Source organism: Rhyacophila brunnea, unplaced genomic scaffold, assembly GCF_057557595.1.
Source record: "Rhyacophila brunnea isolate RB1 unplaced genomic scaffold, BYU_Rbru_1.0 scaffold_19, whole genome shotgun sequence".
NCBI classification, from domain to species: Eukaryota; Metazoa; Arthropoda; class Insecta; order Trichoptera; family Rhyacophilidae; genus Rhyacophila; species Rhyacophila brunnea.
Window position 1 is genome coordinate 33,883,573 of NW_028232848.1, and position 22,121 is coordinate 33,905,693.

The 22,121-nt window shown below is 32.6% G+C and overlaps 1 protein-coding gene across 1 annotated transcript in view; it reads left to right on the forward strand.

Moving 5' to 3' along the window:
• futsch (microtubule-associated protein futsch) overlaps nucleotides 1–22,121 on the forward strand; it is a 311,319-nt gene that overhangs the window by 200,704 nt on the left and 88,494 nt on the right. The window contains exon 2 of the mRNA XM_085945956.1: nucleotides 10,048–10,146. Within this exon, the coding sequence (XP_085802082.1) occupies nucleotides 10,048–10,146 (99 nt within the window). The remainder of the gene's footprint in view (nucleotides 1–10,047; nucleotides 10,147–22,121) is intronic.

The following is a 22,121-nucleotide window of genomic DNA, read 5'->3' on the forward strand; positions in this document are numbered from 1 at the left end:
TATGATCCGTATCAGCCGGGAATACCAATTACGAATATCGAGGTGATGTCAACGATAAAAAAAGAGAAATTTGGCTATAATGCGGTATCCCAAATGATATTAACTTCATCTCTGCATCTAATCATCAAAGATCAAAGGGAAGATTTCCTAAAAAAGACTGTCGTGACTCAAGAATCTCAGATACTGGTTTAAGATCAGCACTCCGTCCCCGTTTAAAGCAGTCACAGACAGGGAAAAGATATCTAAAATCATCGCTGACCTTCTTTCTATACCGAAAACGGCATGATTATTTAAAAATATATTCATTATTAATTAAATTAATACTGAAATATATGATTTTTCATTGTCTATATTTGTGTATCTAACTATTTTTTCCATAGGTATATATTATTGAATTTTCAATGCGACTGGCAGTGATTTTCTTTTTATTTATTTTATAAATCTGTAATTGAGTCGTTATTATAAAATACTATAACGTAATAAATAAATATATTCTGTTTCGCTGCAAAAAGATTAGAAAATTCTATTGTCATATTAATGGTTTTTCGGATACGACGCTATCACTATAATAGGTAAAAATATTATAAAAGACATATTCATATATTACGCATAATATGGGGTTCTTTTTCATATGTAAGTACATACACTATTTTATATATAAGTGATTCAATTAGGCGTCCAAACTTTGAACTTTACTGTATACACAATGTTTTCGTTCCGGTATTAAATATGCCCTCACTTGTCGACATATTATTACGACCCAAAAGCCCCCTTTTTCCGTCAAGTCGTATGAGAACTTGGAAACATTTCAGTGACGTGCATATTATGTTGGGATGGTAGAATATAATTATGTATTTAAATTGGAAAATAACGTGGGTTTATAGATTTATGCTAATAAGAGGGTGAGTAATGACACAGACACGCTACACGATTTCTTACTCCAATTAGATTATTAGTTAAATATATGAAATTAAATACATCACATAACATTATGCAACTGTAAGACTTAGGCATGAAGGAGTGGGGACGTTTCTGAATTGGTCGTGTGAAACGATGAAAAAATCGTCCCGACTTGCCAAAGATTCTTTGCGTGAATACATGCAATTACAGTTATTGATACAATGAATGTTAGATAATATCTTAAATAACGATATTGAGAATCTCGGAGCGTTGAGAGTGAGGTCACTCCGTTGAACAGGAAATGCACAAAGGAAAGATGGAAGACACCCAACCACAAAAGAAGCCAAACTTTAGATGAGAAAATGAGGGTTTGGATATCTAGATTGTTATGATTGGACTGTTAGAAAGAGACACCGTATCCCTGGCGCTAAATCGGTCGCGGGAGATAGAAGTTAGGTTAGGTTAGGTTAGGTTAGGTTAGGTTAAGTTTCCTAAAAGTGGCCAAGAGACACACATTGGAGTGTTTTTCCTTGATAAATAAATGATAAAATGATAAGTGTGTATGGTAAACTATAAAAATAAGGAAAATTTGACTAAAACTACTGTTGGTATATACGTTTTACAAAACCTACCTACAGATACATATATATCTCCATTGAATACTATCGTATCTGACAAATGTCACTTTACAGTTATTGGAACTTGGAAATAGAGTGAAACCCTGATTTTCAAAACTATTTTGAGCTATATTTTAATCACTGTGATAAGTGACATTTGTGACAATGGAGCAATCGAAATTGTCATTTGACAGTAATACGTTTATTTCGCTGTTTTAAAAGTAGTGCTTTAAATTTTAATTCAAATTGACATCTCTGTTAATAAAACCGATTAACCCTTTTATGTCATTATTTACCAAATGAAATGAATGAATTAAATGACTAACGTTCAATCGGTCTGATAATTCATTGTACGCCTAAACACCCATATCTCGAAAGCCTTCAATCGACCGATGGTCCGTTCATCTAACATCCATGCTTCGTACTTTCTATTAAGTATAATATTATTTTATAAAAAAAACTTTAATTAAGTACTTCAATACTAAATCAATAATTCTAATTTATTCAAACTAAAATGGGGTGAAAACATTTATTTATTTATAATATATAGTTTTTTTTTTAATTTAATAGTTCAACCACTGCCACATAACTAGCGGATAGATTTTTATGTTCCTATTTGGAATCAATTTCGAATAGGTCTAATGGTTCTTGAATTTAGTATCACACATATTCCACTACCCACCGAGTAAAGTTTATTCGCTTTGCCGATATATTTATTACCCATTTCAAGTAAGTTATTTACTCCTATTTTATAGTTTAAAAAAAAACTGAACTCAAAGCACGCCATAGTCTATAGAGCGACCTTTTCGGCGTTCCTCCGGCACTATATTTTTCTTCACAAAGGTGCCGGAGAGTAAGTGAAAAATTCAACCGTAAAACTTTCACAAAAGCCTTTTTGCTTTCATTAGAAAACCCGACGCCGGTTTTTCGCAAAATGAAACCAGCGTCGCCTTTTAAAATATCAAACAATTCCCCTTTCACGGGAACTAAATAAACCCAATGAGACTTTTGACTACTTCGAGGAGAGAGTAGGCGAAGTTTACACTTTGCTTTAAGTTTCCGCATCCAGAATAACCTCGCTATTGCTTCGCGTTATGCAAATATGGTTGCATTTGACATTGAGCTTAAATTGCTGAAGTTTTGAAAGGAACATTTAAAACCTGTATATTTATTAAAACTCAATTCTTTTCAATCATCAGATAGAAAATTGAATTCAAACACAGTTTTAATTGTACAACGTTTATTATCCTATACTCTCACAATGCTGATTAAGTTAAATATATTATGAATTTATAGACGCAATGAAACTGCTAAACACAGAGGACAAATAAAGGCCATCCGTTCACGTGAATACTAAAAAAAGACGAGACTGAAACTCCAGTATGTAGCTGATGTAATTCTCTCAGTTTCAAACGTTCGCGACCGAAACCGAAGAGACGCGACATGCTAGTTTCCCAACAGTGGTTTCATCAGTAGATTCGATGAAAAAACATATTTTCTTACCAAAATTGGTAACACTGAACCATGAACTGAACTGAACAAGAAACAACAAGCCAAGACGTCAAATGTTGAAGACGAACCGATTTTTAATTTAAAATATGTGGCAGATGTTGAGAAATACTTCTGCCTGTATACTTACAGGCTGCCAGAATATTCCCGTAAAGATTTACGGAAAAAAGCTTAGAATGAAGTAGGAAAGACAATGGGTTTGACAGTTTGAGGTCATGAGATTATTAGGTTTCAGTAGCGCCATGTGCGAAGCATCAGTCACTGGCCAGTTTATGAGTTCCATCACCAACCAGATCGTCAGATTTTAGTTTCTGCGTGAGTGGATGGCCAAAGAAGTGACGTGTCAGATTACTAGCATTTCTTTGACGTATCGCGTTGTTTTGGTATTGCCAGTTGATTTCGGGATGAGCGCAAATAATTATATTTTTCCCCAACTTACCACAAATCGTTAGTTAATATTTTAGTGATTTGTTAACCATCTATTTATTCATTAGCAATTTTAAAATTCTCCACCGAAAAAATAAGGTTGGCTTAACATAGTGTTAACATGACGACAGGCTGTTAATATAATTTATCGAGCAGGGTTTTTTTATAAATACCTACGCGTGAACATACTTATCTTAACTTCGCGCGGGAACGTTATTTGACAGTTTGATCCAAATACATGTGCAACACGTCATACATCTCCACGTGATATTCGACCTTTGTGCCGCTGTTTGGAATAACGATCAAAACTGACATCTCAAGTATCCTTCCATTTGAGATTAAACTGACATTTATTACCCATATAGTTACCATTTGTAACAAGGCTCTTAAAATGTTGGGCTTCGTCATGCGTACTTCCCGGGTCTTTTCGGATGTTACGGTACCTATTAAAACTTTTATTTAACTCTTTAGTTCGAAGCAGACTTGAGAATGGGTCAATTGTTTGGACACTGTATCAGTTGAAGTAAGGCCTTATGGTGGAGAGGTTCAGAAGAAATTCTTGAGACTCCTTTACTTGAGATTGTATGGACACTATCCGTGGCTTTATCCAACTGACTTTCTCTTAGGCATGCTTACATACTGCAGTCTGCAATTTAGAAGAAATCTTTATTAAGCTACGTATTTTTTTCGACTTATACGAAGTATAAATGAGAACTCTGCCATTCTGGGCAGTGTTGACCTGTGTGTCCCTGATAACTATCTTAGAAATAGAGACCATCAGTTGTTTATTCTCCCAAGGTGCAGAACCAACCTGCCACTGGTAATGCCAATTGGGAGGGCGATAACTATGTTCAACTAAATTGCTTCGGGTGTTGATATATTCCACCTACGTGAGGATGAGTATTATAGGTGGACGTTGTTTTATAAATTCTTAAAATAGGGTCTGCTTAATTCATCCGGTGTACTTCCTTGTACCTATCTAATTAATATTTTTGTATTTACACATTTCTACTGTTTAATAACATACTATCTATCTCTATACTGATTTATCTCTTTTTTTATGTAATACCGTTTTATATTTCTTCGTTTCTAAATGTCATGTTGTGAACGTCTTAAACTTATAATTTTTAATGTCCACAATATGTTAAAAATAAATGAATTGAATCCTGGGCACACAATATTTAACAACATTTAAACTCTTAATTTCTCCACAAACTTAATGATTTTCTCTCTACAAGTAAATATTTTGAATATTTTATCAGCTCGCCCTTTCTCACATTAAATTTCTCTTTTCCACCCTGTAGATTGTTTACACATATTTTATAAACCCGTCTCTCGGTACCTCACCATGTGAGCGAAACACGTGTCGTAAGATAATATTTTCTATATTATGTTAAATCATCGACGTGTTTCAATGTACTACTTGTCTTGTCGAAAGCCTCGTCAATCTTTGTTCTTGTCCTTAATTACAACGTATTTCTGCTGAACCTTAACATTTCTTCGAACCAGTGTAATTCGGAAGGGCTTATATCCTACGCAAGAAGCCCAAAATGTGGTGAATACAAAATGATTAAGATATTTTATACTAACGATAGTCGGCATATTTGTCCGCGTGAAATACTGGAATAAAAAGTAGACATTTATCTACACACAATAAAGAAATAGATTGATTTGATTTGATTTTTTTTCATATCTATGCGTGCGCTTCTACACAGTAGTTCCATTTTTACAACGTTTTTCTTAGCTCGTATTCTTATTTGTCCGGTACAAATCTTGCAATCGATTATTAACTAACTTCCCGACTAGCTAGACATTTGATGTCAATGCCAATTCATTTTTTTTTAAATACTTTTAGCCATCTTTAAGTAGAATTGAATTAATTTTAAGTTAATTCTGTTTTGTATGAAAAGTTATTTCGACACCATTATTGGTTGCTAGGGGTCTGGGGTCCTAGCAACTAAATTATTAATATATACGTGCGTTACTATGGAAATCAATATGTCAAAATGACATTTCAGTATTATTTCTATCAAGTACAATTTTTTTTTATCGTTTAAGTTGTCAATTCAAGTTTATATGATTCAACAGAAAATTTAAAAACGTTTTTTATAAAAAGTTCTTTTTATCTTGTAATTTTACAATATGTAGTCAGTGAGAATTGGATTCAAAGCCCAACTGATCTCGCGTGATGTACAATGGTTGAACCTAGGCGCGTACCCGACTGCTATAATTACTCGTGATGAATTGTTGGAAGTGCGTTGGATTTTTTTATTATAACTTCGGAACCATACGTTCCAATTATAATATTATTAATATCGAAAATTAATTTTCAGGCTTAAAATATTTATAGCTATGCTGAAATGCTTTAAGAAAGAAGAACTGAAGAGTTTTAAGAAAACTCAATATAAATTTTTAATATTTTACTTGGGATACCGATTATATACCGTGATTTAGAAAGAGATTCTCTTAGTTACGCTCCATAAGTGACCATAAGCGTTGGGGATGATATACGATTGGCTCAGGATAGAGAGCTGTTCCCACTATAAGTTGGTCGCTATCCGTCGATATAAGACCGCACCAGAAGAAAAAAACGTATAGGTACCTTCACTGAATTTTATTTTTAGTTTATTGGTGTTATATTAATAACTACATAATATAACATCATGACTTTAGTTTATGTACTTTTAAAAAAATCATGTAAAATTATAAATTTCGCTTTTGCGGAGTTTTTGCCACAAGATAGGTACTCATTACGCTCCAAAGCACCATTTTGGGAATTTTAATGGCCCATTTAAGTATTATTTTGTTAAATATTATTTTTCCCTCAGAGGTCCGAATTTTTATAGTACCTACGTGAAAGGACCTATGCATATCAGTTTAATTTATAATGTACCTTTTTTAAGCACACACCAAATGAAAGGTGTAATGTTTTTTGCAATTTTGATAAACCCAAAATAAGAAAGAACATTAAATTACCTACACTAAAGTAAACCCATTTAAATATTTTATGTTATTATCCTGTTATTCAAATATTCTCATTGTACAGTAAAAGTTTAATAACATAATAATGAGAGAAGTTTTGGGTACAGGGGATCAAACATAGTTTAAATATCTCAATTAAATTCTACGATCGACATTATACTTACATAATATGAAAATGCATAATTTTAAAAAACCTTAGAAGCAGAGAATACAGAATTAATAGGAACTAAAATACCTAACGGGTGTAGAGTAACTGGCAACCGATCGTGTGGAAGAATATGGGATAAACTTAAACACGTGTCAAGAATACGTCCTTCTAATCTTGTCCTTCATTCTGACAATATAGCTTTCGGTATATGCACTGACGCTAATTCAATATTGGTGTATTTAAAGGTTGCAACACTATTGCAAAATTTTCGTAGATCACTCACACATTCAAAACCCTACTTCACAATTCTGTGTATTGGGGTATAGCCTATCTGAATTATATTTATTAATCTGCTCTGTGCTCAGAAGTATACTTACTATCACCATCTTTACAATACGCCTGTGATACGTGTAATATTTAAAAACAGGCCAACTTAAATTTTATAAATTTCAAATGTCTCGCCATTTTCACATGCAAAAATATCGATCAAGCGATGGATATTTACCATACTCTGAGAGTCTTGCTGTGAGATTGTATATATATACTATAATATAAAGCCATGAAATTTTGTGTTTTCCAGATGTTGGTAAAAGCAGTCATACCCCTAGCCCCCTGCCTTCTAAATATTTTAAGTTTTTGTATAACCATGTAAAAACATTTCTGTAATATTCCTGTAAGAATGTAAAAGCTATGCATAAATAAAAATAAAAATACGTAGTACCTAAAAACGCGCGTTTTCTATCAAAATTACACCTTTTAAAATCTCGTATCGTGCTTTTCTGTTTCAAATTTAGAAAAAAATGGGCCGAATGGCATTTGAATTCACATCTTTTATTGTCTGAGTGAGTGTTTTTATCATTATTTAATATAATAATCTCTCTATGAAACTTGCGAATTAATTTTAACAACTAGCTTATCTGATGCACTAACATGAATAATCAATCGCTTTTATAATCTTTTAATAAGCCTTAATGAGTGTTATCGTTGAACTGGCAATATTTTAATGTTGTTAACGAAACAACCTTCATTTTATTTTTCAAAACGTTATTAATTAAGCATACTTTGCTAACACGGAGATAATAACAAAGTTAAGCCTAACTTTTGATAAGAAAATTCTGGTTTTGACGCCATTTTGTTGAATAAATTGATTTTTAAACTGGAATTAAAATTTCTGCTGGTTTTCACAGACACTGGGGAATATTCAATTTACAATTAGGCTGCTTTAATTGTTCATTCTCTCTTCCGAATCAAATTTCTTTTGCGTTGAATGCCTATTAAGTTGTCATCAACAGAAAAAGTAATTTAAACATTGGTTTTTATGGTATCTGAACTCGAACATTGGTCATTTTTTTATTATAGTTAAATTTTGAGAAAGAAATAAACTTGTGTTAGTTAAAAACCCATCCAAATCATCAAACAAATAACCGTAAAGTTTTCTTTCTTACGAATTCTAAGGTTTAATGTTGTAGCCTAAGATAGTTATATATAATTCACCCTGATGGTAATGACAAGTTATATGAATATAATTATTATAATCACACGGAGATAGCAAGTCTTAAACTCTAAAAATTTAATAAAAAATCGGAAAGAAGAAACTAGATCAGAAAACAAAATGAAAATAATTAAATCACAGACCCAGTTATATAAAAAGTCACAGTGGCATTAATCTATTTAATACCCTCCAGCTTAGCTTAATTTACGGCTGAAGCTTTTCCGGAAAAGGCATATACGAGTATGTTGCAGGAATCCATGATATACTCGTATGTACATGAAGTCAGTCAAGCACATCATGAATACCCATACCGAATTCGGTTCAGACACATACTATATTTGTTTGTAAATTTAAATTCAAGAGCTCGTCCAATGAATCCACAATGTGAAGGGAATTCCTCACGTCTCATGCTTGCCAATCATGGCACCAAGCATTCTCCTGCTCTCCCTCTCAGTCTGTCATGCAGCTCCTCTTCTGCCATCCGAAAATGACTTCTCAAGGGAAAACGTTTCTTTGATGGATACGCTATGTCGGTATAGAGTAAGTCTCGTATTGTTTAAAGTTGTTCTCAAGATGACCATGTTTAGTCATATCTTTGGTGGAAATATTCTCATTAGCACATGCAGTCATAAAAGCAAGAATACGCTCCATTTCGTGTCGATTTTGCTAACATGAGCACTTTGGGACCAGAGTGTACCAAAATATTCATGTGACTCTTGAATGATAGAGGAGTATGAGACATCTTGTACAATTGTGAATTTCATAATCTATAGAAGTATTCTTGGTTGATTAATTACCGCAACTAACCGTTTATTATTATATAAATACTATCGACCGAAAGTACTTGATGGAACTTCAATTTAAATTCTAATGGATTTATGTTTTGTACTATTCCATTTGAGTCGTTTTTGCGACCCGGGTTTCGCCTTTCGGCATCTTCATTCACTGTGTACACTCACCAAAAAGTAAATACACGCTGATAATGAATACAATTAACTCTAACGTATATAAGACATCAATACAATAAAGTAGGTACAAACTTTATCACCTACCTATTAAGTCAAGAATCACAATAAAAAATATAGCAAACAAATTATGAATAATTGAAGTGTTTGTATAAAACCCCTACCTTATCAATAATAATACACCCGATAAGCATATATAAATCGTAAAAACCTAATTATAGATCATTAGTAATTATGAACAATAAAAATACTACACTCAAGAGGTGTAAAATCGTCCATTTAAATCCATTAGAATTTAACCGTATATTTTCCATACACACTCTTCCTGTTAGGGTGCCTCGTGTGTCTGCCACGTGTTATGATACCGATTACCTTACCAATCCTCATTGCTTCCACAGCGGAACCCTCACCCAGACAGTGGTAACCACTGGTAAGAGGTTCAACCTTAAAGTCGCACCTACAAGTGATTATCCTGGGTGCACGATTTTAATATCCACCACTCTGAACCGTGGCATAATACTGTTTTATCTCTGATAGCTTTTATGCAAACTAAATTATTGTAACAAGTTCACGTAGAGCAGCGACGTATTTATTGCTACAGCAAAGTTTCCCGCTTAAGTAGGAAACGGAAATTGGCTTTGTATGCAGCGAGCTTTTATGCACTGCCTACGGCGCAAATTATCGGTAGCGCTTCGCAACGGCGGATGCAAAAAGCTTTGATTTTTATACTCAAAGAAGCGAGCAGAATGTATAATGATGTTTTAAATGTTTACATAAACTCACTTTATGAGTTATTCGACAATGCAAAATACGTAATATGAATTTAATTACTTTCATTTTTAATGCAAGGCTAAGATTAGATAAGTAATATTAAAAAGTTTTATTGATGCTCTACCTACAGCATAAAATATATAACCACTTCTATATTAATGTATTCTTTGGAGATAGGTAAAATAAATTGAATTATTTTTTTAACAGCTTTTAAATTGTTTTTTTTTTCTTTTTCAGGTTTTCTATCATGGGACTCTGCAGACTGTCACGTCGACTTGGAAAAGGAGCTCCAGGTGCTTACCTCTCACGCACCGGAGGGAGAAGAAGCCAGACATGGTAAGCTACAGCAACACACCATTATTATGTGACATTATTATTTTATCTTCTACGTTTTATGCGAGCCTGATACTTTGTACTGCGGGAATTTTTCGGTAATGTCTTCCCACATAAAAATAAGAATTATTATAAGGTAAGTCGGGGGAACACGCCTAATTTTTGCTTTGACGAATTAATGATTGTAAAATAATATATTTATATTCAAAATAAAAACATATTTATATTAGAAAAACACTTAGCAGCAATACTATTAAAAAAACAAGAAATATTAATTGAGTTAGCATTTACTTGGTAGAATTACATTTTACAAGAAATGAAAATATAATTAATATTAAATTCTACAGGTTTTTCAAAGGTTTTGTCGATATCGGTTGTAACACCATTTAGTATTTAAGCAAAGGCAAACGGCCTATCGGAATAGTCTTGATAATGGTGTTACAACCGAAATAGCTACCGACAAAACCTTTTAAAAACCTATAGAATTTAATATTAATTATATTTTCATTTCTTATAAAAAATATAAAAACTAAAAATGCCATCTTCCCCCACTTTGTCGGGTGAAGATGCCACAAACTAAAAAAAAATAAGACTTCATGCACAGGTCGCAAATGTCCGGATTGGACACGCTTGTTGCATGTAGCGATTGTTGGCACCCTACACATGCAATCCAATCAACTGTAGGGCTTTCTTTATCAAAGTAATATCGATCGCAAGAGGCGCAAAAGTTTTCTTCGTCACTCAATTCACTCACATCAGAAATGCTAATTACACTACAATATAGAATTTTTATATTATGTTTTCAATGACAGAAATACGTTTTAATGTTAATGCAATAATGATTAAATATGAGTTTTTGCAAAATACTAAAAACTGACACAGTGAATGACCAAAAATATTCAAAATGGCATCTTCCCCCATTTGTAGGGGTAAGATGCCAAGGACAGAAATAAAATAAGGCCGGTGTGCAAGATAACCTTAAATACTAAAATGTGATGCCAAACGTAGTGTATTATTCAATGAAACCGAACTTAACCATGAATTTTATGCTGAATATATTTTGAGTAAATGTGTAAATAAAGTACCACCAAAAAAATGGGTACTTCCCTCGTTTTATAAGCGTATTTTACAACGTTTTTATTAGCTCGTATTCTTATTTGTCCGGTGGCTATTTGTCCGGTATAAATCTTGCAATCGATTTTTAACTAACTTCCCGACTAGCTAGACATTTGAAACTTTTAGAATACACGATTCCAATGCATTCTTTTAATAGTTTTAGCCATCTTTAAGTAGAATTGAATTAATTTTCAGTTAATTCTGTTTTCAATGAAAAGTTATTTCGGAAGAAATCCGTAATCCAATCCACTATTATTGGTTGCTAGGGGTCTGGGGTCCTAACAACTAAATTTTTAATATATATACGTGCGTTACTATGGAAATCAATATGAAATGTCAAAATGACATTTCAGTATTATTTCTATCAAGTACAAAATTTTTTGATCGCTTAAGCTAGTCAAGTCAAGTTTATATGATTCAACAGAAAATTGAAAAACGTTGTATATAAAAAGTTCTTTTTATCTTGTAATTATTTTTAATTTAAAATTTAACAGGACCATCGCCTAGCATTGTTCTCCGGTATTAATGACAGATCCTAAAAATGGTTACTGCACTGACATGTTGCGATTTAAGCTTTGGCGTTTTCCCCCGACTTACCTTATTACATATTATTCGGTTATATTCACTAACTGAAAAATAATTCTAACAGTTAAAATTACTTACACGTGTATCTAAAATATTATTTTATACACCTAATAATAATAAGGGAAAATCTTTCCCAACTAACGATCGCACTAAAAATAATTAACCCAATCAATCATTTTAACTGGCACAGTAAACAAAACGAGACTTGCCCGAAGCGATCAATCAAATTCCAGAATATAGTTGTAGGTAAGTAGTTTTTTTTCATAATCCCTAACGCTGAGTATTCTAGGATTTCACGGGTTTCGTTTCTAAACTAAAACTCGGCAAGTATAAATACATTAATCATTTAATTTAACAATGATACGGTATTCGGTATCCGGATTTATTAGTGTTGGATCCATAGACAAAGATAGACAAATATAATAAGGACTCCAGTTGAGACTGCCATCTATGAGAATCGCATTTAAATTAATTTAAAAAAAGAACTGATTTCAAATTCGATCGATAAGGGTGTTTTATAACTATGCTAACTTTTTATATAAATTATTTCGATATTTATCTTGAGATAGTATCACCCCCCAATTATTATTGGTGGCAGTTGAAATGTCAGATAGTGCACACAGATTGTACGTTAATTTTTTAAATTACATACCATGCAGTTTACGTTTGCCAGAATTAGTTAATAACGTTATATTATTTTACATTTTTCGTGATTGTTCACCCATATGAAGGTTGTTTATGAATTATAGACATTTTTTTGTCTAACATTTCTCAAATAATTACCTGATATAAAAAAAACTGCAGGCCTCTTACGTCACCTATTTGAGCATCATGATACACTCGATTAATGCCGAGTGTGGTACGCGGTAAGTTCTATTACAAATTTCTTTAAGACTTGTACCAATTACGATGTTTTATCTTTTATGGTGGTCTTGACAACTCTGTAAATAAATATATTTTTGCTAAAAATGAATCTGCAATTTGAAATGATTTATTCAACTACACAACACTATACGAAAATCTCATATTATATAAAATATTATGCATCTATGATATTGCGTCTTGTTCACAGAACAGATAAATATAAAGGCTAGTCGCCATGGAACAAGGATTTGAAGCATATTTTATTTTATTACTTTAGGACATAAAATCCAAGCGTGCTGGCTGTCTTCAAATATTGAATTCGCGTTTTGTTTAACTTTAATGCATATTATGAAACAAACGTAATTATTTAAGACAAAAATATAGTAAATTAATAGAAATGCTACGAATTAGTTGGACATAAAATTTAAGCTAATATGAGAGTCATAATCGCTGTCAACATCATTGTGGTATTTTTTTCATAACGGTCGATTAGTCACACTACTATACCAGTCAATTCAACCGGTATCTTTCCTCATTTTCAATTAATCTAATTATGCTAATTTAATATTAAATAAACAAAACTTTTGTGTGTCCTGGCAGGGCTCGAAATGGACCGGAACGCACCGGAGCGCCGTTCCTGTTCGTGAAATCGGTAAAATTATTGCTCCGTCTCGTAATATCGTCATCTTATATGTAATAAATAATTTGACCGTCTGAGCTAGGCCTTATAATAGAAAATCTAACAGACTTATTTTTATGAAAAAAACACATAAACTTTGATAACTTTACTATGTAAAAATCTTCAGAAAACTGTCGAGCGCTCCGGTTCGTAAATTTTTCCATTTCGAGCGCTGTGTCCTGGTCATGTCGTACCCATTTAAAATTTAGTTAAATTTTCCCAGTACGTATTATTAACATTATTTTTAACATTCGAAAAATAATATACCTATATATTCTTTTGAGCACTTCAACATGCCAAGGACAGTAGTGTAGTTAATAATATAAGCGAAATAGTCACAGACACTATGGCTTTGATAAATTTACATACATATATTGTGACCTCACGTAGAATCGAACCCGTAGCCCCCTGACAAAAGGCTATGTCGTTACGCACTGGACTACGAGTGCCATATTAAGTCTAAGTGGAATATAAGTCATCAAAAATATGTTTTAATTTCTCTCATTGATTTATGGCGTAGACGCTTTTCCGGGGATTACCTCAATTAATTATTTCACTACACGACACACATACGCGTAGTTTTAATAAATGAGAGTGTTTCCATCACCATTAAAAATGAAAAATGATTTTAAATAATAACAACGGATTTAGGTCATGACGAAAACAACAGGAATCTCGCGAAAAGCGGTGAACAGCGCCGCCTGGAGTTATGATTTTTATCAATTTGTGTAATGGCAACATTCAACAAACACATTTCCAAACGAGGCTTTAATAGCTGACGATACGAACAGGAGGCAGTAAGATATAGTGGGTCAGGTAACGGAGTGCTAACGACAATAATTTCACACGCGAACGACGAAGACATTTGACAAATGCGGACGTTAGAAGTCCTTTTTATTGCTAACCGGAATATTCTATGGATATTATTTATCATGAAACCTGTGCCCATAGAATACTTTAAATGAGTTCGGGACAGTCATATTTTACATCTAATATTTCTAGAGTTTTCTGTAACAATGTAATTTATTTTGGGAATATTTTTATACATTTATAAAATAAATTTTACGTTGTGACATTTTTATACATTTATAAAATATCGTACTAGATTCTTGGGTTTCCACTGCGTGTACTTTTTACCACGTTTTTCTTAACACGTATTCTTGTTTGTCCGGTGGGTTTTTTATCCAGTAAAAATCTTGCAATCGATTTTTAACTAACTTTTAAATTATTAATACATAGAATTGTCAAGTTTATATGATTCAACAGAAAATTTAAAAACATGGTATAAAAAAGTTATTTTTATCTTGTAATAATTTCTTCTTTCCTCGTCGTGTGAGTGAACACGAGAGGGCATACCGACTTAATCCTTTCTATGCCGCAATTAGTTAATTGATAGTAATTAACATAAGAATTGGTGTAATTAGGGCGTCCAAAGACGCTTTGGGCACTTAACCGGTTAAACACTACACGATATCAGCAATTGCCGAGCGCTCGATGGATGCATGATACAAATTTGACTTCGAAACCTAGATACTGGATCGGTACAAAGGATATTTCTCACGATTGGTAAAGGAGGCCATCAAAATCTATAAAAACCCTGAAAATATTAATAGCGATGATGGGTTACGGTTAAAAACGCCATGGCTTCCGGTACTGTCAGCAAAATCCAATATTCTTAGGGCGACATTAACATTCATATACCTACACTACACTCCATCATAACACATAATATATCTTGATAATGGCCTCTGCAACGAGCCCGAAACGTCGAGGAAAGAAGGAAGAAGTACACACGGCGGAAACCCAAGAATCTATTACGATGAAAAACAATCGTGAAAGTCTGAAACATTATATTTATAAAATAATTATATATTATACGCCTACTAACAGGAACGTCTAAAGATGCAAGCTTTTCTGAAACTTATACACACTCATTTAAAACTTTTGAAAAGATTCGAAGAAGAAATTCTTCCGTAACTATATAACTAGTTATATTGATACTATAACAATTTAACTATTTATAGCAGTCTTACTGCAAGCAGATATAAGAAAATTTACACCCAGAAATAGATTTGTAAATTAATGATTACCAAAAATTTATTGTAAATAACAATAGAACAATCCATTTAAACACGAAATAATAGAAAATATTGTTTCATTATTATTCATTTTTATTGCAAACAAACATTTACAGAATATTATAACATTGAGAATTACATATAGAATCAAAAAATTATAATATAGAGAAACAATAATACTAATAAAATATTAAAACAAAATAAGTGACAAAAAGTTTAAAATAAATAATCTAATAATGATAAAACTATTGATATACTAGCTTTCTCAATGAATATAAAATAATTCCTCCAGTCCTCTGGATACCTCAAGAGTGTCTAAAACAGCAACCGCATCACCTCTTTGGATTTATATGCGTATTCACTGTCTCAGGTACTCAGATAAAAGCACTCACCTGTTTTATCAGTCAAGCAACGACTGATCTCAGCCACCGTCTTCAAAGCAGAGGGTTCCCAGGGTCTAAATGTCTGAAAACCAAAGGGTCAGACAATATAATTAGGTGACGACAGTCGTATTTTTTGGCTTTGTTAAACACAGCTAAAATAGCTACTGAACATGACAATTCAACTGATTTATTCAATTTATTGTTGACATTTGCCATCTTTTATAATAATATCATCAATATAAATTTATTTATCTTTGCTACAAATCTAAAAATAAAATCTCTTGTGTATAAAACTTTAAATTATATTCTAGATAATTGTTTGAAAATCATTGATTTATATTAATGGTCGTAAAATACTATTTGAATCAAGTACGTGAAAATTATAAATAACAAGCTCGTGGAATTATATAATTTATGAGAAGTAAGCTATGTTTCAAATTACAGTAAAAGTGGGAAAGCCTGGGGGAAAATATGATCTAATGAAAAACCTTTTAATAGAGTGGGAAACTTCGCATTATTTTACAGTCTGTATATTACGTATATTTATATGATCGAAAAGCCTGTACATAATATCATATACTTATGTAAGTATTGTCGATATGATAAATTAGTAAACCGATTATTTCTTTAATCGGATGTAAAAAAAAAACCACAATTGTGATATCTGCCGGCAAAATTTGTAATGTATATCTTTAATCTAATACTAGTTTTTTTAGTTTTCTACATATTCTTAAATACAACCAAATCTAATTGATTTTAAATTAATTCGTAATAATACTATAGGAATTACGTCATTAGATATATGTGTCATAAATTTTAAAGAACTACTGAATTTTAAAAGTATACGAAAAAATGTATTAGGGAAGCAGTAAAAATATCGGTAGATATTATTATGAATTAAAGAATAACTAATAATATAATAAATTGAAACACCCAGTTAATTATTATTTGTATTTTTATAGATAATAGCAGTCATCACGCGAATGAATAAACATATGACTACAATTATTACACATTTGTAAAGTATCAGGAAAACATAAGCAATGAGTAAAAATTTAGATACTATAATTTTATATTTTCCAAAAAAATACACCTATAATTCTGTCTCCTAGGATTATATACCATCTTTATGGGAGGATTTTTTTTTGGCAATCTATTGTTTTATCTATGTCATTTTCCTAAATTATAGATGCCAACATAAAGTTTCTTTAATATCCGACCACTCCGATCCTAATAGGATCATATGGGCCTCCACAGAGTAGAGGTGGATGCTTGTATTAACAGATTTTGCTTTTTACGAGAAATGGATGTCAGCCTATTAGGTCCATACCCTGACACACACACAAATTGAAAAACAGTATGTGTACTTGCCAGACCCAGGATTCGAACCTGAGACCCACGGCGTGATAGTGACGCTTAAGCCGCGCGGTTAAGCAAGTTTTAAGGTAGTTTTTTTTTACATCATTACATCAGCCTCGTCGATAATCTTTATGATATAACGCTAGGAAATAACATAATCGCTATCTACATTTACGTTAGTATCAAAGAAAAGTATCCGGGCAGTATAACCAGCTTCGGATATTATGAACGAGTCAACAATTTTCCATCGAGGAGACTCGGTTTATGCGGCTGCAAAACTATCGCTAGAAGCGATTCTGTTGCCAAAAGATTGGAGATTACGTCGGTCTCTTTATTGATGCATTGTGAAGCTGGGAAGCACTTTTGCTTTGTGGTTGACGTTATGAAATCCAGCCAACTGTGGTTTAATATTGCCACTAGGAAACAATAGCCCTCGGCTTTGATAGAAAATTGAGATAAAGTATGGACTCAAATATTTATTTGCGAGAGTAGAAAACTCCGACGACGTCGTCGCTTTTGAAAACATTTCTAGTAATGAATGCTAGCAAAAGTATTTCGCAGACTTCAATTATATTATACTACACAAATAGATTTTTCGATTTTATGGATTCATTTATATTTACTTATTCTTATATTAAATTCACATGGAGAAACATATGGGCCATAATCAGACTGATACATAAAATTAATCATTGCGAATTGGCTGTACTAATGGGAAGAAATATTTAATAAGTAGCCAAGAATATAATATTTTAGGGTCCTGAATCAATAATACATGGGATCAGAGAAGAATTCAGATAACAGAATACTTTTTTTAAAAATGAGACGCCTCATTAGATCTAAATAAAATAAGATTGCATAATTACATAATTCGCTAATATATTATATTCTTGATTATTTTATATTGCTAGGATATTGTTATCAAATTGTCAAAGGTTGTACATACATGCCCACCTCACCCTACCATTCCACCGTTGCTATCTAACCACTTTACGTAATAGTGATGAATTACAGCAAATATATTATTTTCAACGGCTGGTTTAGGGACGTGGAGCCCCGGAAAGGCGAAACCCGGGTCGCAAAAAACAAAATAAAAAAGTGCACTACTTAAATCCATCAGAATTTAAATTCAACGCTACCCTTGGTCGATAGTATTAATACTCAAGTTATTATTGTTAATACTATGTGTTGGGGATAGAAAAAAAAACAAATATACATAATATTTATTGTGAGAAAGAGAGAATAAATATTTTTTTCAAATTACAAATGAGTAGAGGGGGTTGCAATTTTTAACCAAGAGGAGTAAAATGTTGTTAATCATTCTGTTAAGGCTTAATCTAAATATACTAGTAGACAAACATTTTGAAAACTGTATTTTGTGCTTCGGTATCGTGTAAACTAGTTATATCACGAATTAAAATATAAATATTACGAAATCACAAACACTTCAATTGTATTCTTAGTATAGCATATAGATGGATGATTTTCATTATGCAACAATGGAAATTAAGAGGAAAATAAATAACAGTAACACACCGCTTAGTTTTCATTAAACAAAATGACATAATATTATAACCTTCCGCTGGGTTATTATTAATTGCTGTAATCTTTTGTTAACAAAGGCACGTGTAAACCCTCAGAACAATGGATGCCTGAGTTTACGTAATGATCAAATAATCCAAATTGTGGGCAATATGTGGGTCGACCGAGCTTTTGTGGGGATGCTTTTTAAATATGACCCGAGCTTACGGTTGGCTATATTCATAAATGGATTAGTTCGTGAGATTTCTAAAACTGTGAGGCGTGCAATCGACGCTTCTAGTCGCGAAGGCGGTTATCGTTGTTAGTTTGTATTCCTTGGTAACATACAAAACACTGTAAACAGAATTCATTGCTATGCTTACAATTATAAATCTAACTAATAATGCTTAGTAAAATGGTTAAAAACCCTGTGCACTAAACAAAACCAAAATAATATATGAAAGTATAACTGGAAAAAAAAGTTACTAAAGCTAATGATTAAATTAGTTGGGCGTCGTTTTGCATATTATGGAGTAAACTACGCATTGTTGGAGCTCGTGTATGTCAAAAATTGCAATTAATTCAATACAATTTTTGATTCACTTCATCAGTATAATCAGAATGCATACAACTGTTTTATTGATGACTGCATATTTGACTTGTACCACACGTAAATTATAATACACACATTATAATACAAATGCAGTTATTTCATCTAATGTGGAAGGACAGTTTGCGTCAATTTTGTTATAAGCAACCAAATATACTTTTTTAACCATGCTCGATCTTAATAACATTATATGAGCCTTCACAGAGTGGAAGTTTGTATAAACAGATTTTTGTTTTTACGAAAAATGGATGTTAGCCATTTGCTAAACCTATTAGATCCGTATTTGCCAGACCCACGACATTATAAGCGTAAGCCACTCGGCCATCGACAACAACTAAACAATTATAATATTGAAAATTATATAAACAAGCACAAAAAATCGTATATCTTGCGTAGGTAATATCTACACATACATACATACATACGGTACATATCTCGAAACGTGAAAACAGAGAAACAATCCAATATGTATATTTATACAAATTCAGCAACACTAAAAAGGTTGTAGAATCATCATTAAAATGAAATACAAAAGGTTCATAAAAAACCTTCTAGTTCCAGTCCAATCTCTATGATAACAATTAATTTATTAAATATTGTGTCAAAAAAATATTGAAATATAATCAGATTATATTTGCGTTAGAGGATTGACGGGAAAAGGTTGAGAATCTTAGGGTTGTCGGATTATGTCTTTCGAGATGCTTTATGTCAAGATAATAAATGAGCTTTTATTAAATGAACGTAGTTAATCTTTTTACGGCATGCCAACGATTCAATTTAAGCTTTTTTGTTTTACGAACAATGAAATGTGTACTTTAATCTAACTGTGTTATAAATTAAGAATAACAATTGTTGAATAAATTTACTTAAATCTTCCAAAGGCGACTGTACAAAATTATGTAAATTCTGCATTGTTTATTAAATTAAATAAAGATGGGACAGTTATAGTATTTTTGTTGTGCTGTAACGAGTCGGAAATTCACTGGCAACACGTCATATTATTGACGTCAAATCACCATCATTAATTTTATTTCTTTTACTCGCTGTTTTTTTCCAATCACGACCACGTCCCTACTCGCTCAATGTAGCCATCGTTTTACACGTATCTTAATTAACCGGTTCCATGCCTTTAGCGAGTATTCTCGCTCTCTGAGGCCGTGATCGACAGGCCGTACATACAAATTTCGCGAATTATCCGTTCGACTTTAAACTCAAATTACCTACTAGCCACTGTCGATTGATTTGCATAATCTAAAAAATTAAACACACATTGACATCTGTTTCAATAATTATGAAATACTAAGCCACAAACTATCGGTATGACAGCGATTTTAGTAAGAGCTTCGATCTACATTCAACGTGTGTCGTCAAAAATCTGGGACCTGTCAGATCTGCCATAGTAATATCGAGAGGCCTAGCAAAGGTTAAATAACTTCTTTTTAAATGGCGTAACGTAACAAATAAACTAAACAGTGAATTATCGTTTTTAATCCCATTCTATTCTAATACCATCATACATTAAAATGCAATAAAATTACTTTTTGGAAGTTATTTCTTTCACATGTTTTGTTGTTTTCAATCACCAGTGGTTGATACTGGCTATCCAATTCAGGTTTTAGCCACCTCTGGAAATCCTCTCCATTTCCCTCTGTCAGATGCAAACTTCCTCCAGTTGATATAGAGCCCATTCACGGTGATCGCCAACCTTTCAATCGTCAAGTCTTACGATGCCTGCTTCGTATGCATACTATAATGTTGCTCGAAACAGGTTGTGGGTACATGGAACTCAAAATAATGGGAAGTGCGCAACCTTCTGGGTGTGGTTGTAAGACGGTTGGGTCCTGACACCATACGACGCCTCTAATAACCTTTGTCAATCGCCAGTATTCTTGCGTCATTCTAGGTGATACCAGGATCCCGTATATTATTAGGATATAATATGATCATCTCCACAGTGTGGAAGTTTGTATGAACAGATTTTTGTTTTTACGAGAAATGGATGGTAGCCACTTGCTCAACCTATTAGAATTAGGTCCATACTCTGACTAACACAAATTGAAAAATAATAAAAATAATATGCTTATTTGCCAGACCCATGATTCGAAACCGGGACCTACGACATTATAAGCCGACGCGTGACCCCCTCTTCAGATAGTATTTAGCGGCTTTCCATAACATAAATAAACAGCGGATAAATTAAAGAAAACGTTAATTGCAATATTTAAGTCGTTATGCATTAAAGTTTATCACGTAAACGTAACACACATTCAAATATTGGTGACATTTGAGAACGTTTAGGGGGTTTTGTATTGCTTCCGTTTGATGGATTGCTTATTATTACGTCACAAATCAAAAATGTCGCCAATTCTTTATTCTTTATCAGGTTATGAATCTATACAGAGAATGTGTGATGAGGCTTCGCTGCTACCTGTTGTAGTATTACTCGCATCGCGCGCTACTTATCCTCGTCCATCGATTACGTTACTAGGCCTTGTTGCTTCCACAGTTCGTGTACGATGGTCTGGCTTACTCCCCGTCACACCGCAGTCTTTCTTCGAATTAAGCGATAGCGTCATCACGATGCAAGCGTGTCTACAGAATTTACAATTATTTTATTTTTAACCTCAAAAAGTAAATTTAATCACAATTTTAAATGTGATAATTATTTAAAATTAATCTGAGGAAGATTTAATTAAAAATCAACGCTTGCGCGCTCTCAATATTAAAATTACTTTCGAAAATACATACCTAATTTAATATTATAATATTAGATTTACACTTGT